The sequence below is a fragment of the Physella acuta genome, unplaced genomic scaffold, assembly GCF_028476545.2.
Source record: "Physella acuta isolate Inbredline_101_S28 unplaced genomic scaffold, ASM2847654v3 ptg002110l, whole genome shotgun sequence".
NCBI lineage: Eukaryota > Metazoa > Mollusca > Gastropoda > Physidae > Physella > Physella acuta.
In genome coordinates, this window is record NW_026733611.1 from 30,001 (window position 1) to 47,221 (window position 17,221).

The 17,221-nt window shown below is 38.7% G+C and overlaps 1 protein-coding gene across 1 annotated transcript in view; it reads left to right on the forward strand.

The window, feature by feature from the left end:
• The first annotated feature begins 1,125 nt into the window (after positions 1-1,125).
• LOC131932203 (uncharacterized) overlaps positions 1,126-17,221 on the forward strand; it is a 30,160-nt gene continuing 14,064 nt past the window's right edge. The window contains exons 1-10 of the mRNA XM_059289083.1: positions 1,126-1,216; positions 1,916-1,993; positions 2,268-2,362; positions 3,576-3,706; positions 4,332-4,491; positions 14,000-14,066; positions 14,391-14,496; positions 15,098-15,186; positions 15,810-15,933; positions 16,467-16,595. Coding sequence (XP_059145066.1) covers positions 1,922-1,993; positions 2,268-2,362; positions 3,576-3,706; positions 4,332-4,491; positions 14,000-14,066; positions 14,391-14,496; positions 15,098-15,186; positions 15,810-15,933; positions 16,467-16,595 — 973 coding nt within the window. The 5' untranslated portion in view covers positions 1,126-1,216; positions 1,916-1,921. The remainder of the gene's footprint in view (positions 1,217-1,915; positions 1,994-2,267; positions 2,363-3,575; positions 3,707-4,331; positions 4,492-13,999; positions 14,067-14,390; positions 14,497-15,097; positions 15,187-15,809; positions 15,934-16,466; positions 16,596-17,221) is intronic.

Sequence of the window (17,221 nt, forward strand, 5' to 3'; positions counted from 1 at the left end):
AACTATCTCGCTGGGCCCCTTGAAATTTATCTCGCTGGGCCCCTAGGAAACTATCTCGGTGGGCGCCTAGAAAACTATCTCACTGGGTCCCTAGAAAACTATCTGGGTGGGCCTCTAGGAAACTATCTCGGTGGCCCCTAGGAAACTACCTCGGTGGGCCCTAGGAAACTACCTCGGTGGGCCCTAGGAAACTACCTCGGTGGGCCCTAGGAAACTACCTCGGTGGGCCCTAGGAAACTACCTCGGTGGGCCCTAGGAAACTACCTCGGTGGGCCCTAGGAAACTACCTCGGTGGGCCCTAGGAAACTACCTCGGTGGGCCCTAGGAAACTACCTCGGTGGGCCCTAGGAAACTACCTCGGTGGGCCCCCAATTATTAATGCTATTAACGATTTCATTTTTTTTTAAATTGTTTGTATTTTTCAATTTTACCATTCTTTTACATCAAGGCGTAAAATTCAGAATTTGATGGAGAAAAAAATACACAATAAAAATTTCAGTCTTGTATTGGAGACTTCTTTTAAAATTTCCTGGGACTCTTGGACATAGCCAGTCTACCCTAGGTGTCAGGAAAAGAGACAAAATGTATCAATTACTCAATTTTAATTTCACGTGATTTTATAGCGTTAAGTTCGAATGTTTTTTTCCATAAATTTCTATCAGTAGGCCTACGTCTGTAAGAATCTCATACAGGGGCGTAGCGAGGGGGGGGTGCGGACCGCACCGGGTGACACCATTTAGGGGGGTGACACCAAGACAAAAAATAGCAAAATATATAGAGAAAAACTTTTGGGGGGGGGGGTGGAAATCGAAAACTTGAGGGGGGGGGGTGCAAATCGAAAATTTGAAAGTTTGTCCCTGGGAAGGGTCTCTATGCCTCTGGGAAGAGGGGTGACACCATTAAGTGCCGCACCGGGTGACACCCGACCTCGCTACGCCACTGATCTCATACATATGGTAATTAAACAATTGGCCTATAAAACATTATCCGCAATAATTAGCTTGTCTGATAGATTAGCCAATTAGACCAGCTAATGGGTTACGGTGACCTCTTCCTGGGTCTGTCCACCAAACTAATGTTACCGTTATAAAAAAAAATAACGCAGATAAGGAGCGACTAAAAAAATGTAAAGTTAACTGTTTCACCGCGTGACATTGTTACATGTTCCAGTAAATTTAATCTAGATTTGGAATACACTGGACGCTCATCTGTCTATGTAAGTTGGTGATTTTTAAAACTGGTTTTATTTGGTTACTTTTTAGTGTCATTAAAATATTACGTAAGAGGAAATAAATTTGCTTGGCAATTGTAGCATTTTTATTTAACATGTTCTGTTTAACGTAATCTAAAAATAAAAAAAAACAACACGTTTTATCACCTTAATTTTTTTTTATCACAATACACACCTCTTTCAAAAAAAAATCCAAAATATACTAACCCAAATCAATTAAGGTCGATGTGGTAAATTAATAAATGATCTGTAATATTAACAGTTTTTTTCACCAAAGCGAAATTTTGGGTCAAGAAATTTGCACGAGAAATTTTAAGTAGAATAAAATTCGTATTTTGAATCCTCTAGTATATTAACGTTTGCAATTAGAAAGGTCCATAGCCTGGAACATAGAGTAGACGTATTTCGAATCACATTTGAAATTAAAGTTTGAAATTAAAAAGATTCGTAGCCTGGGACATAGAATAGACGTATTTCGAATCACTTTTGAAATTAAAGTTTGCCATTAAAAATATTCGTAGCCTGGGAAATGGAATAGACTTAGATCTAAGGGCAACACGTACTCTCTTATCTTTGGCCTGAATTACAAGACATTTTTTCCACGGACACAACTTTTGCTATAAGCTAAGAAACGTTGCTACATAGTGTCTTAATTACACTAATAATTAATAATAATTATTTTAGCGAGGGATGATTGTGTTTAGACCAAGATGGCTTCACGCTTCACTGGTTGTGTTATCCTTTATGGGAATGTCTTGCAATGTAAGTAACTTAACGTTTTGATAATTAAGTGATTTTAGGAATAGAATTCTATATTATACGATTGGAGAACAAATATTTCTATTAGCAAAGCTTAGCATTTCTTTACATTGATTTAAATAGTTCTAAAACATTTTTCTTCATGTCCAGTAGCCTCATATACAAACACGCATTACACTTTTATGTAGGTTTTGGAATAAGTATGTTAAAATACAATAGTTAACTAGCAGTGTTTTCGTGTTTATACTTTCACACTCTCTTGATACGGTACTTCAAGTTGACGAGTAACAATGAAGCTAAATATAGACCGGGAATTTCCGTTACCAACATGGAGGAAGATGAGACTGTGTTGATCACAACACGATTGAGCAGGTCAGTTTTGTTGTTTTCTTTTCTTTTAATACAGGGGTCTCCAAACTTTTCTGTCCGAGGGCCGCATTAACTATCACATTTCAGTTAGGGGGCCAGTTTCTTCCAGGTATGTCTTTGATTTTTCTGGGCAAAGTTCCTCAGCCATCATCAACAAACGATTTTTCCTTGGACAAAAAGATCTCCGCGGGCCGGATGAGAGGACTTCGCGGGCCGCATCCGGCCCGCGGGCCTTAGCTTGGAGACCCCTGTTTTAATAGATAAGACCCTGAGGATAAGAGGGTTGGCTAGGTTTAGATATGGTCTCAACTAGTTAGATAAGTGTATGGTAGAATCTAAATAGAATCTTTATGAACTTGAAGACTAAATTGACTAGACTAGTCAGAGATTTAAAAAAAAATGAGGTAGTCTGTATCTCACGCACATGTCATGTACATGTCACGACGTGCAGATTTGATCTCTCCCAGGGGCGTGACTACTATACCGCCAGACCCCGAAATGCATATGGGGGTGGGGGTAGGTGGGTGGGCAGTCCGTTAAGGGGTCTCAAAAATGTGTGTAGTTCCACAATCGATCGCTCGATCAATTCATACCTCTTTCTTAACACGTCATCATAAAAACTCAAAAATAATTACGTATTTTTGAAAGGAAATAAGTTATGACATTGGCACAAAAACTGTAACACAGAATAAAGGGATGTATGTAGGTTGTTTAAAAATACGGTGTAGCAATTCCTTTTATGTATGTTTTAAAATACGTATCCCCCCTTACAATGTACGTAATACTAGTGTGTGTGTGTGGGGGGGGGGGTAAGTGGGATTTTCATGACGTTTTTTAATGGTGGGCTCTGATTTTTTTGTGATGACGTATTTCTTCCATCGCTCGCTTACCAAACTTAGTTGAATCATTGCCTGATAGCCTCTTGTACACCTCGTGGCTCGTTAACTCCAACTTCAGCCTGCTTTCCTCTCCGGATTTGTCTACCTTTACCTAAGAACAATCAGCAAGACAGCAGTTGTTGATTTTTGAGTTGTCTCTCCTTGATGAGTTGCTGCCCCTAGCAACAAGTCTCATCTACCCTGGATCCGAACTCGGGACTTTAAGCAACCATAAGCTCTTCCACTCGACCACGTCGTCCCATTAAAGTATTCAAATGTTCCTACATATTTCTCGAATGTTCCTACCCCCTATATGTTTCTGATATCCCCACCCACAGAACCGGATCTCCGTTTACAGCCGAGTGGGTGGAGCGTGTTGACAAGGACCGGGGTAGGAGGGCGTCCTTCAACCAAACGACGTCCAATTGGCCACACGATATACCTTACATCATCGATTCATCGTTCGCAGGTAACTTATGTCATTTGTGTTCGATACTCCTTCAATTGACATGTAATCGATAATATATATGTGGTTATCGTCTATTAGTCTGACAGGTCATATATTTCATGTGTCGTTGTTTCTCATATTTTTTGAAGTAATTGATTACATATTTATGTATCGATCTTAGTAAATAGTTGTTAAAATATAAATAAAATATATTAATTTTCATTTAAACACACGTTAGAAGAGTGTAATGTCGAATCGAGATTTTCAGCATGTTGGCTGCAAAAGTCAGGTTTTAGAATGATAAATTGAGTCAGGCTTAATCCAAATAATACAGTTAAGGTTAGATTTAGAGTTGGAACGAGGGTGAGAATTAAGCAGTTATCGAAGGAATTTTCTTTTTAATTACCTGCATTCAACAAATTGGAGTTAACGATAGATGTGTTTTTGTGCATGCCTTTGTATGTGCGTGCGCTTTTGCGTGATTACGTGCGTGTGTGTTTGATTGCGTGAGTGCCTGCGTAGGCTATGTGCGTGTGTATTTGTGTGAGAGAGTGTGTGCATTAAATAATCTGTCTTCTCTGAATTGCGGGATGAATATTTGTTTCATTATTTTCTGTGTCACTCAATTTTTCGCGACCTTCATCAGGCGACAGGGTGACGTTTAGAGAGGTGCTGGACCACATCTCCAGTCGTCTGTGTGTGACGTTCCATGACGTGGCTGACACGTATGACCCCAGGGAGGTCAACTGGCTGACCAATCACGGCTTTAAGACCAATGCTTACGTCAGTGTCAAGGGGGGATCTGGGTATGTGAGGTGTGATGTGTGAGGTGTAAGGTGTGAGGCGTGAGGAGTGAGGTGTGAGGTGTGAGGTGTGAGGTGTGAGGTGTGAGGTGGGAGGTGTGAGGTGTGATGTGTGATGTGTGATGTGTGATACTGTAAGGTGTGAGGTGTGAGGAGTGAGGTGTGAGGTGAGGTGTGAGGTGGGAGGTGTGAGGTGTGATGTGTGATGTGTGATACTGTAAGGTGTGAGGTGTGAGGAGTGAGGTGTGAGGTGAGGTGTGAGGTGTGAGGTGTAAGGTGTGAGGTGTGATGTGTGAGGTGTAAGGTGTGAGGCGTGAGGAGTGAGGTGTGAGGTGTGAGGTGTGAGGCGTGAGGAGAGTAGTATATTAGGTCCCTTTTGGAGCGAATTCCTGGCGGAGGAGCTGGTGGGGATGCGCAAAGACATATAGGAAAATACTCGGGATGTGGATGCGCAGGCGGGACAATGAGATATAGCAAAATACTCCACCAGCCTGGTGGAGGGTGGTGGAGGTGGATGCGCAGGCGGGACAACGACATATAGTAAAATACTGCGCCAACTAGGGTTGGCGGAGGTGGAGGTGTGACGTAATCTCCGTTGACCTTGTGACGTAATCATTGACCTTGTGACGTCATCATTGACCTTGTGACGTAATCATTGACCTAGTTACATAATTTTAATGCGTTTTTTAATGAGTTTTTTAAATTTTTAATTAATTTTTATTGACTAGTTACGTAATGTGATTTTAATTATTTTTATTTTTAAATTTTTAATTTTTATTGACCTAGTTACGTAATTTTAATGAGTTTTTTAATGAGTTTGAATTTAATTTTGTAATTTTAATTAATTTTTTATTAACGAGTTACGTAATTTGATTATTTGTTTAATTTTAAATTGTTTACTTTGTTTGTTTACTTGTTGTTTATTTGTTTATATTGTGTAATTTTTTATTGAGTAGTTACGTAATTGGATTTTAATTTTTAAATTTTTAAAATTTTTTAATTTTTTAAAATTATTATTTATTTTGTTTTGTAATTATTATTAACGAGTTACGTAATTTGATTTTAATTACTTTGTTTAATTTATTTATTTGATATATTTATTTTCTTTGTTGTTTAATTTGTTGGTTTGTTTGAATGTATGTATGTTTTAAATAAAAGACTAACACTATCATGTACTAGAACAGTCTTTGTATACCAGCCTTTAACCAGACATGTAACACCTGTTACGTATCGACCGCCCGTGAACCTCCCCGCGCTGCGTGTTTTTAATGGGAATGTATTGATCGCAGCCGCTGGCCCATTACAGCTAATTAAAGTTGGTCATGCATCGTGGGTTTTATGCGTTGTTCGCCGAACCGCATTTAATTGAAAGAGATAAGTGTCTCTCCGCGAAGCCAGCGTTAAGTGTGGGAACACCTGTTACCACGTTAATCGATTTTACCGAACGCTTTGTTAGCTCCGCAAAGTACGTAGGTCATTATGCAACAGCTGTTGTGCGACAGCTGAGGGTGTAATTAGGCTGATCAACCGGACATTACCTTGTTGGTTTTCTACTACGCGTATGCTACACGCTATACACACACACACACAATCACACACTAAAATTAGAACAAAAGTCTTCTTATATTTTATTTGTTTATTAACGTTTTTCCAAGTCATCAAAGGCTTTTAAAATTTCATCCTGTAAACTTAATAGGCGCTCAAAGCAGACGCGACTCATACTAACACCAGAATTTGTAGGAAAATTAAGATCGGTCCCATCTATAAGATCTCTAAGATTTAAAGTATTTTTGTTCATGAATTGGCTAACAATCGCCAATTTAAATCCGGTGTGATTCATCGTTCGTATTTCAGTCACTTTATTGTTACCTCTGGCCACAAGTATCCAATCTTCATTAGACATCTTGAAATAATCTTTTATAATTAGTTCCAATAATTTGAAGTGTTAAACGTAATATAATACGATCGTTAATATATTGACGATTCGCTGACGCCGAAAAGGGTTGTAATATAACTTTTAAATTTGCACCGCGAGCTTTCTTCAAAACAAAATAGGCTGCATATAACCCACAACTGTTGGTTAGAATATCTTGTAACACTATTGAATTGTAAACGAGTGGTCTGTTTGAGTTATTTTTATAAAAGACAAAATGGCGGGCTCCCGATGTCGTAAGCCAAACGGAGGGGGAGGGAGGGGGAGGGAGGGGGAGAGGGGGAAAATACTCCCAGCCTGAGGCAGACGGAGGGGGAGGGAGGGGGAGAGGGGGAGTGGATTTGATTTTTTAATTAGTTTAATTTTTTAAATTTTAATTTTGTAATTTTAATTTATTATTTTTATTAATTTTTATTAACTAGTTACGTAATTTGCTTTTAATTAGTTTGATTTTTAAATTTTATTTGTTTATTTGTTTAGTTTAATTGTTGTTTGTATGTTTTTATTTATTTGATATCTTCTTTTCTTTGTTGTATCGTGTTTAAAATAAAAAGACTGACACTATCGTGTTCTTTGTATAGGGCGCGCGAGCGCGCGCGCGCGCGAAATTCATACTAGGTCGGTAAAGGGGGAGAGAACTTATAGGTATACATTATCATGGTGACATCAAAAGCGATCCTTATTTTATTTATATGAAAGCGTGTTTTCCAAAAAGTGTCACCATGTCGTTGTCATTTTCGCAGCGGGGTTTATTTATATTTTAAGTGCACCTCGTGCACGCTTGTTTACATTTTAAAAGTCGTGTCGCGTGTCTTCCCTAATAGAGAAACGAGAGGAAAGACAACTGTTCTAAAATTAGAACAGACTTGTCTACACACACGAGTAGCGTCCCTTGTGAAAAAATTCGCGTCAGAATCCTTAACTAAACATTCAATTTCTTTAACAAGTTAAAAAAATAATTTAGGAAGACAAGGGTTAACAACATTAGACGCCGCCGTTTTTGTTTCCTGTGACGACAAGGCACAATACACTTTTGTATTTTATGTCTCAAGTAGAGGGGTGGGATATTTTTTCTTTGTAAGCGTGTTGTAAACAATAGGTAGAGGAAGCGATTACTAGGTAAGAGGGGAGAGAACGTGACGTACATCGCGATATTTGAAAACATGGCGATGTTTAACCTCAACCAAAAAAGGCAATGAACCTAGAAGGAAGACGAATATATATCTTAGTCTTGCAGCAGATTACCTTCCCATGTTCGCTTTAGTATTACAGTTTTCATCAATCTTCTTTTTGACTTGAACTTCTTTAATTTTTAAGAAAGTTTACTTATACATAATACATTACGTCTAATGACAATTTTTTATTTTTACCACTCAATGTATTTTGTTTTTTCTATATCTTACATTGTCATCTTAATTTTTGATCACCTTAGTAAAAATTTGCTTAAGATTATAAACTTCAAGTTTAAAAAAAACAACAACGTTATAGTACGTCGTGTCAAATGACACACCGTTTAAAATGTCTACATTTAAAGTTCACCAAAATAATGACGTAAAAACTAAATATGATATGACATTAGCATTCATAGCATTCAATCTAAGCACTCTAAAGTACAAATCAATAATTTTTATTGATTAAGGGGCTGGGTGAGTTATTTTTATTCGGGTGCCCAGGGAAGGTTTGGAGTTGGTTGGGACAGATTTTATACACGAGTCGGTAACGTTTTTACCGAGGCAGGGTTTTTACCGAGTTGGTACATGCATCCTTGGAATTGTTAGGGGCCGAGTCTATACTACGGTGGGTTGGTTTTGAACTAGGAACATGCATGTTTTGGAATCGGTAGGTGTAGAGTCCATACTAGGGTCGGTGAAGGTTGGTTTTGAACTCGGCACATGCATGTTTTGGAATCGGTAGGTGTAGAGTCCATACTAGGGTCAGGGGAGTTTTTGTTAACACCGAGGTAGGTTGCAAAGTTGGTACATGCATGTTTAGGAATTGTTGGTAGCCGAGTTCATACTAGTGTCGGTGAAGGTTGGTTTTGAACTCGGAACATGCATGGTTTGAAATCGGTAGGTGTAGAGTCCATACTAGGGTCAGGGGAGTTTTTGTTAACACCGAAGTAGGTTGCAAAGTTGGTACATGCATGTTTAGGAATTGTTGGTAGCCGAGTTCATACTAGTGTCGGTGAAGGTTGGTTTTGAACTCGGAACATGTATGTTTTGAAATTGTTGGTAACCGAGTTCATACTAGGGACGGGGGTGTTTTCATCGAGGCAGGTTACAAAGTTCGTACATGCATCATTGGAATTGTTAGGGAGAGTTAAACTAAGGTCGGTGAAGTTTTCACCGAGGCAGGTTTCAGAGTTGGTACATGGATGTTTAAGAATGAACAGGGGCTGTGTTCATACTAGGGTCCGTGAATTTTGTTAGCACTGAGGCAGGTTGGAACGTTGGTACATGCATGTTTGGGAATTGTTGGTAGCCGAGTTCATACTAGTTTCGGTGAAGGTTGCTTTTGAACTCGGAACATGCATGTTTTGGAATTGTTGGTAGCCGAGTTCATACTAGTGTCGGTGAAGGTTGGTTTTGAACTCGGAACATGCATGTTTTGGAATCGGTAGGTGTAGAGTCCATACTAGGGTCGGTGAAGATTTCACCGAGGGTGGTTTCAAAGTTAGTACAGGCATATTTTGGAGTTGGATGGGAACGTTGTCACTTGTGACAGTAAACGAAGGGGGATAAATGTTTGTCTGTTACTTTGTCCTTTGTCTGTCCAAGTAATAGTGTGGGTAGAGGTACGATCTGTTTATCAAGCGGGTGTTTAGGGACGGGGGCGAGGGCGGCGGACAAAGTTGTCGATGTAGGTAGGGTGCAAGAGATATTCAACGAGGAGTGGTGTCTACAAGTTACATAGCCCACTCTGTTGGAGTAGTGTGTAGGGGTTGCGATATTAGTTGAATAAATATTTGTCTTTAGGATTGTCATACAGCCTTTGTCTCTTAAATGTAATAGAATGGGTAGTGGTACGGTCTGTGTATCTAGCGGTTGGTATTGAGGTTAGTGTGATGACGCAGGGTTGGATGGGAGAAGGGGAAAGGGGTTGCGGACAAAGGGAAGGGGAAGGGCGAGTAGTGATAAAAATAACTCACCCAGCCCCTTAATCAATAAAAATTATTGATTTGTACTTTAGAGTGCTTAGATTGAATGCTATGAATGCTAATGTCATATCATATTTAGTTTTTACGTCATTATTTTGGTGAACTTTAAATGTAGACATTTTAAACGGTGTGTCATTTGACACGACGTACTATAACGTTGTTGTTTTTTTTAAACTTGAAGTTTATAATCTTAAGCAAATTTTTACTAAGGTGATCAAAAATTAAGATGACAATGTAAGATATAGAAAAAACAAAATACATTGAGTGGTAAAAATAAAAAATTGTCATTAGACGTAATGTATTATGTATAAGTAAACTTTCTTAAAAATTAAAGAAGTTCAAGTCAAAAAGAAGATTGATGAAAACTGTAATACTAAAGCGAACATGGGAAGGTAATCTGCTGCAAGACTAAGATATATATTCGTCTTCCTTCTAGGTTCATTGCCTTTTTTGGTTGAGGTTAAACATCGCCATGTTTTCAAATATCGCGATGTACGTCACGTTCTCTCCCCTCTTACCTAGTAATCGCTTCCTCTACCTATTGTTTACAACACGCTTACAAAGAAAAAATATCCCACCCCTCTACTTGAGACATAAAATACAAAAGTGTATTGTGCCTTGTCGTCACAGGAAACAAAAACGGCGGCGTCTAATGTTGTTAACCCTTGTCTTCCTAAATTATTTTTTTAACTTGTTAAAGAAATTGAATGTTTAGTTAAGGATTCTGACGCGAATTTTTTCACAAGGGACGCTACTCGTGTGTGTAGACAAGTCTGTTCTAATTTTAGAACAGTTGTCTTTCCTCTCGTTTCTCTATTAGGGAAGACACGCGACACGACTTTTAAAATGTAAACAAGCGTGCACGAGGTGCACTTAAAATATAAATAAACCCCGCTGCGAAAATGACAACGACATGGTGACACTTTTTGGAAAACACGCTTTCATATAAATAAAATAAGGATCGCTTTTGGTGTCACCATGATAATGTATACCTATAAGTTCTCTCCCCCTTTACCGACCTAGTATGAATTTCGCGCGCGCGCGCGCTCGCGCGCCCTATACAAAGAACACGATAGTGTCAGTCTTTTTATTTTAAACACGATACAACAAAGAAAAGAAGATATCAAATAAATAAAAACATACAAACAACAATTAAACTAAACAAATAAACAAATAAAATTTAAAAATCAAACTAATTAAAAGCAAATTACGTAACTAGTTAATAAAAATTAATAAAAATAATAAATTAAAATTACAAAATTAAAATTTAAAAAATTAAACTAATTAAAAAATCAAATCCACTCCCCCTCTCCCCCTCCCTCCCCCTCCGTCTGCCTCAGGCTGGGAGTATTTTCCCCCTCTCCCCCTCCCTCCCCCTCCCTCCCCCTCCGTTTGGCTTACGACATCGGGAGCCCGCCATTTTGTCTTTTATAAAAATAACTCAAACAGACCACTCGTTTACAATTCAATAGTGTTACAAGATATTCTAACCAACAGTTGTGGGTTATATGCAGCCTATTTTGTTTTGAAGAAAGCTCGCGGTGCAAATTTAAAAGTTATATTACAACCCTTTTCGGCGTCAGCGAATCGTCAATATATTAACGATCGTATTATATTACGTTTAACACTTCAAATTATTGGAACTAATTATAAAAGATTATTTCAAGATGTCTAATGAAGATTGGATACTTGTGGCCAGAGGTAACAATAAAGTGACTGAAATACGAACGATGAATCACACCGGATTTAAATTGGCGATTGTTAGCCAATTCATGAACAAAAATACTTTAAATCTTAGAGATCTTATAGATGGGACCGATCTTAATTTTCCTACAAATTCTGGTGTTAGTATGAGTCGCGTCTGCTTTGAGCGCCTATTAAGTTTACAGGATGAAATTTTAAAAGCCTTTGATGACTTGGAAAAACGTTAACAAACAAATAAAATATAAGAAGACTTTTGTTCTAATTTTAGTGTGTGATTGTGTGTGTGTGTGTATAGCGTGTAGCATACGCGTAGTAGAAAACCAACAAGGTAATGTCCGGTTGATCAGCCTAATTACACCCTCAGCTGTCGCACAACAGCTGTTGCATAATGACCTACGTACTTTGCGGAGCTAACAAAGCGTTCGGTAAAATCGATTAACGTGGTAACAGGTGTTCCCACACTTAACGCTGGCTTCGCGGAGAGACACTTATCTCTTTCAATTAAATGCGGTTCGGCGAACAACGCATAAAACCCACGATGCATGACCAACTTTAATTAGCTGTAATGGGCCAGCGGCTGCGATCAATACATTCCCATTAAAAACACGCAGCGCGGGGAGGTTCACGGGCGGTCGATACGTAACAGGTGTTACATGTCTGGTTAAAGGCTGGTATACAAAGACTGTTCTAGTACATGATAGTGTTAGTCTTTTATTTAAAACATACATACATTCAAACAAACCAACAAATTAAACAACAAAGAAAATAAATATATCAAATAAATAAATTAAACAAAGTAATTAAAATCAAATTACGTAACTCGTTAATAATAATTACAAAACAAAATAAATAATAATTTTAAAAAATTAAAAAATTTTAAAAATTTAAAAATTAAAATCCAATTACGTAACTACTCAATAAAAAATTACACAATATAAACAAATAAACAACAAGTAAACAAACAAAGTAAACAATTTAAAATCAAACAAATAATCAAATTACGTAACTCGTTAATAAAAAATTAATTAAAATTACAAAATTAAATTCAAACTCATTAAAAAACTCATTAAAATTACGTAACTAGGTCAATAAAAATTAAAAATTTAAAAATAAAAATAATTAAAATCACATTACGTAACTAGTCAATAAAAATTAATTAAAAATTTAAAAAACTCATTAAAAAACGCATTAAAATTATGTAACTAGGTCAATGATTACGTCACAAGGTCAATGATGACGTCACAAGGTCAATGATTACGTCACAAGGTCAACGGAGATTACGTCACACCTCCACCTCCGCCAACCCTAGTTGGCGCAGTATTTTACTATATGTCGTTGTCCCGCCTGCGCATCCACCTCCACCACCCTCCACCAGGCTGGTGGAGTATTTTGCTATATCTCATTGTCCCGCCTGCGCATCCACATCCCGAGTATTTTCCTATATGTCTTTGCGCATCCCCACCAGCTCCTCCGCCAGGAATTCGCTCCAAAAGGGACCTAATATACTACTGAGGAGTGAGGTGTGAGGTGTGAGGTGTGAGGTGTAAGGTGTGAGGTGGGAGGTGTGAGGTGTGATGTGTGATGTGTGATACTGTAAGGTGTGAGGTGTGAGGAGTGAGGTGTGAGGTGAGGTGTGAGGTGTGAGGTGTAAGGTGTGAGGTGTGAGGTGTGATGTGTGAGGTGTAAGGTGTGAGGCGTGAGGAGTGAGGTGTGAGGTGTGAGGTGTGAGGCGTGAGGAGTGAGGTGTGAGGTGTGAGGTGTGAGGTGTGATGTGTGATGTGTGATGTGTGATGTGTGATGTGTGATGTGTGATGTGTGATGTGTGATGTGTGATGTGTGATGTGTGATGTGTGATACTGTAATGTGTGAGGTGTGAGGTGTGAGGTGTGAGGTGTGAGGTGTGAGGTGTGAGGTGTGAGGTGGGAGGTGTGAGGTGTGAGGTGGGAGGTGTGAGGTGTGAGGTGAGGTGTGGTGTGTGATGTGTGATGTGTGATGTGTGATGTGTGATGTGTGATGTGTGATGTGTGATGTGTGATGTGTGATGTGTGATGTGTGATGTGTGATACTGTAAGGTGTGAGGTGTGAGGTGGTAAGTGTTAGCATATCATTCATCGTATGACCATCATAAACAGTGGCGTCACTAGGTCACGTGACACCCGTGTAGCAAACTCAGGGTTTTACTCCCCACCCCCCACCCCCAACGATTGTGTATTTAAATTAGGCAACAAGATGCCACCACCATCCCGAATAATATAACTTTGTGTTCAAGCTCTCTCATTAAAGTTAGACAGGTTTTTTTTTTCGATTTAGTTTTGCCCCGGGTTGCCCCTTTTGTGAATGGATACGTGGCGATGCGCATCCTTTAAAGCTATTGAGCTCAACTCACGATCTAGTTAGGGTTGTATTCAAATTCTACGACATCAGAAAATACCCAGAATCCTTCATACCATCTTCTTCGAAAATATTAATTTATATTTGTTATATTTACAATCATTTTTGCTTAATATGTGGTAAAAAAATGTAAGTAAATGTTCGGAAATGTACGTTTAGAAATGTACAAAAAATTGTCCACATGTTTGGCTGTTTTGAGTACATTTTGTATCTTCTATTTCACTTAAAAAGTGCGTACTTAGTAATGCATTATAGGAAATAGGCCTACTGGATTTAGTTATCCTGTACTAGTGTGTTTAACTTATTTAGTGTACTTCACAACTTAGGTGCTCTGCTATGCATGGGATGGGAACAAACCCAGGACCTAAAGTCGTCTATCCTTGCGAGGATTTTGTAAGTATTGAAACTCTTAGAACGGCAGTGTGGCCATAAATAATCTTGATATTTATAGCGCTATTTAATGTACTTTTTCATGCTAACTTTCTAAAACTCTACTAATCGAACTGTACTGACAATATAAATATATGCACAACACACACATATATACCATATAGGAACCAACATACTCCAGTTGATCAATAAACACAAACAATCATTGTATGTCAATGGGCTTTCTTAAAGGTAGAGTTCAAATGATGTATTGTAATTTCTAATGTTGATGATGTAATATTTCTAAATGATGGACTGTGCAGTCTTGTAACGTTTCTCCCTCACCAGGGCATCAACCTGCACGAGATGTTGCACGTGCTTGGTGTCATCCACACCCACCAGGGGCGGATCCGTGACTCGTACATGTCTATCAATGAGGCGGATATCAAAGACAGTGAGAGCTTCTTCTTCTTCGTTCGTACTTATAATGTCGGAAGGGATTCCCTCCAACACAATTAAGTACTACGTGTTAACTCGTTATTACACTGACTTCAGTCTGTTTTTTTTGGATTTGCTTCAATAGCATTTGTCCAACAAAAAACAAACTACAATGCAGCAGTTGTTATATTTTGGAATGGTCTCTTTTAGATGGGTTACTGTCATTAGCTATTTTGGAGTTGTCTCTCTTAGATGGGTTACTGTCCTTAGCTATCGTGTTTCTCGGGACTTAACTGTTTAGCACCCATGCACTTTCCCGGCCCAACCCCAGCATTCCACTTAATTTTCCTTAATTTTAGACCAGTACAAATCCAAAGACCACAGTTAATTAACTAAACCTTTACAAATGATAAATATATTACCAAAATACGTGGCAATGTTTCGGTCTTTTTTTTTTTTAGATATTTAGCGATTTCTGGATATGTGACGAAAGATCAAGTTTTATTGTCGATACACTAGAGTAGATTAAAATGTAGAGGTAATATTTAAGCAATGTTTAGATTTCTAACACCTAAACAGACACACAAATATATTTACTTAAGCCGTCTGTGTTGCAGGTCTAGTGGACGCCTACAGTAAGGTCACGGCCCCCACACTGATCAACGACTTCTTTGACCCGGACTCTATCATGATGTACGGAGATAGGGTAACACGTCACTCATTATACACTCGCTAACACGTTACTCGTTATACACTCGCTAACACGTCAGTCATTATACACTCGCTAACACGTCACTCTTTACAATTACAGGGTAATACGTCACTCATACACTTGCTGATTCGTCATTATTTTCACACACAAGATGACGTCACTCTTTACACAAGAACACGTCACCCTTTACACCGACTCACACACACACCCTCAGACACATACACATGCACGCGCGCACACGCGCTTTCACACACATAGCAACCGTCACTGTTTACAAACACACTAACACATCACAGTTTACAAACAGTGTTATTCATGACTCCTCACACACATTGCAACACACCAATCTTTATATAAATAGTGATACATCACTTTCTGCATTCGCTCATGGTAACACAATAATCTTTACACACATAATAACACATGCAACTTGACACACAAATAAAAACAGACTTTGCATTCATGTCATATTATGACGCATCACTCTAATACAACATCCTACAGGTCATTACACCCATCTCTACTAGAAAATAAAATCCATAACAAAGGGCTTCCTAACACGATGTATAAGTTACAGTAGAGATAACACTGTCCAGACATCTCTTTAATTCTTCCAGACTTGGAACCTTGACGGACTTGAAACATACACCCCCATCAGGGACGATTTCTTCCAGCTAGCCATATCATTCTCAGAGGAAAGTGTCGTATTTCTAGAGCTCAACGCGATATACAGGTGTAACGGTGAGTTGTTGATACAAGGCCATCTACCTAAGTTGTTGATACACGGCCATCTACCGGTGTAGTGGTAAGTTGTTGGTACAAGGCCATCTACCTAAGTTGTTTATACAAGGCCGTCTAAAAATGTATCGGTAGGCTTGGAACAACGCCACCCACTAATGTGATGATAGATTGTTCACATGTTATTTAAAAATGGTGGTTAAACGTTTTCTTTAAGGTGGGTTTCTAATTGGGTAGTAATTTCTATTGCTTAACAAAAGATCAGTATCATTATGGCTAGAATTATTAATTAAAAATTATTCATTAAAAAACAAAAATACCTTTCATATGTAAACACTAATCATAGTGTCGAGAAAGTCTTAGGTCAATCTAACATTATACGTAGAGTATATTTTAAATGAGCATCTCGGATTATGATGAGAGGGGCTCACAATATATCCTATAGACTGTTTGATAAATGCAAGATTATGTTTATATGATGAGCTTTAAATATCGGTAATTCTGTGGAAATGGTGTTGACCCCGTCTCTTCCCCAGAACTATTCTGCAACAACGACCAGACGGACTGTGGCCCAGGCTACCACACGTTGATCAATGGACGGTGTCGCTGTGTCTGTCCAGATGAGTTGGATTACAACACCAATTGTAGGACACACATTGATGGACGTGAGTGTGTCTTTATCAAATACTGTACAACGTTGTGCTCTAGTACGTCTCTCAATAAAGGGTGTATTTTCGTCAGTTTGATCAGTGCAAGTCCTCACTAGTTCACATTTTGTTGGATGTTTTAATCTGAGATTTTAAAAGACTATATGGGACAGAGTGGTCAAACGGTAGAGAGCAAGACTGCTAGCCGAATGTCTCGAGTTCGGATCAAAAGGTCCCTGTCCGTATTGTATTCTTGAGAGCATCTAGTTCTAATGCGTACGTGGCTTGTGTTTAGGAAAGTAAGGGTGACCAGGCGTATCACTGAACATTCATTCGTTCATTCATATGCCGAGGTCACTGTATGAACTCTACTCCATCGGTCTGGTTCGAAACGGTGGCTTAACTTATTTTCGTTTATCATAAAACTGAAACAATAATGACAATTGGTCTATAGACTCTATACCATCCACTGTCGTACGCTCAACTATATTGGCACAAGTCCACTTCCTTAACTCCTGCGATTATCATCGTTCCCCATTCGTTCCCAAGACACATAGGGCAGATGTAATAGAGTCCAGCTGTTTCATTGACCTTAGCATTCATGGGGACAGAGTGTGGTCAGCACTATACCCAGTCGCCTTTGC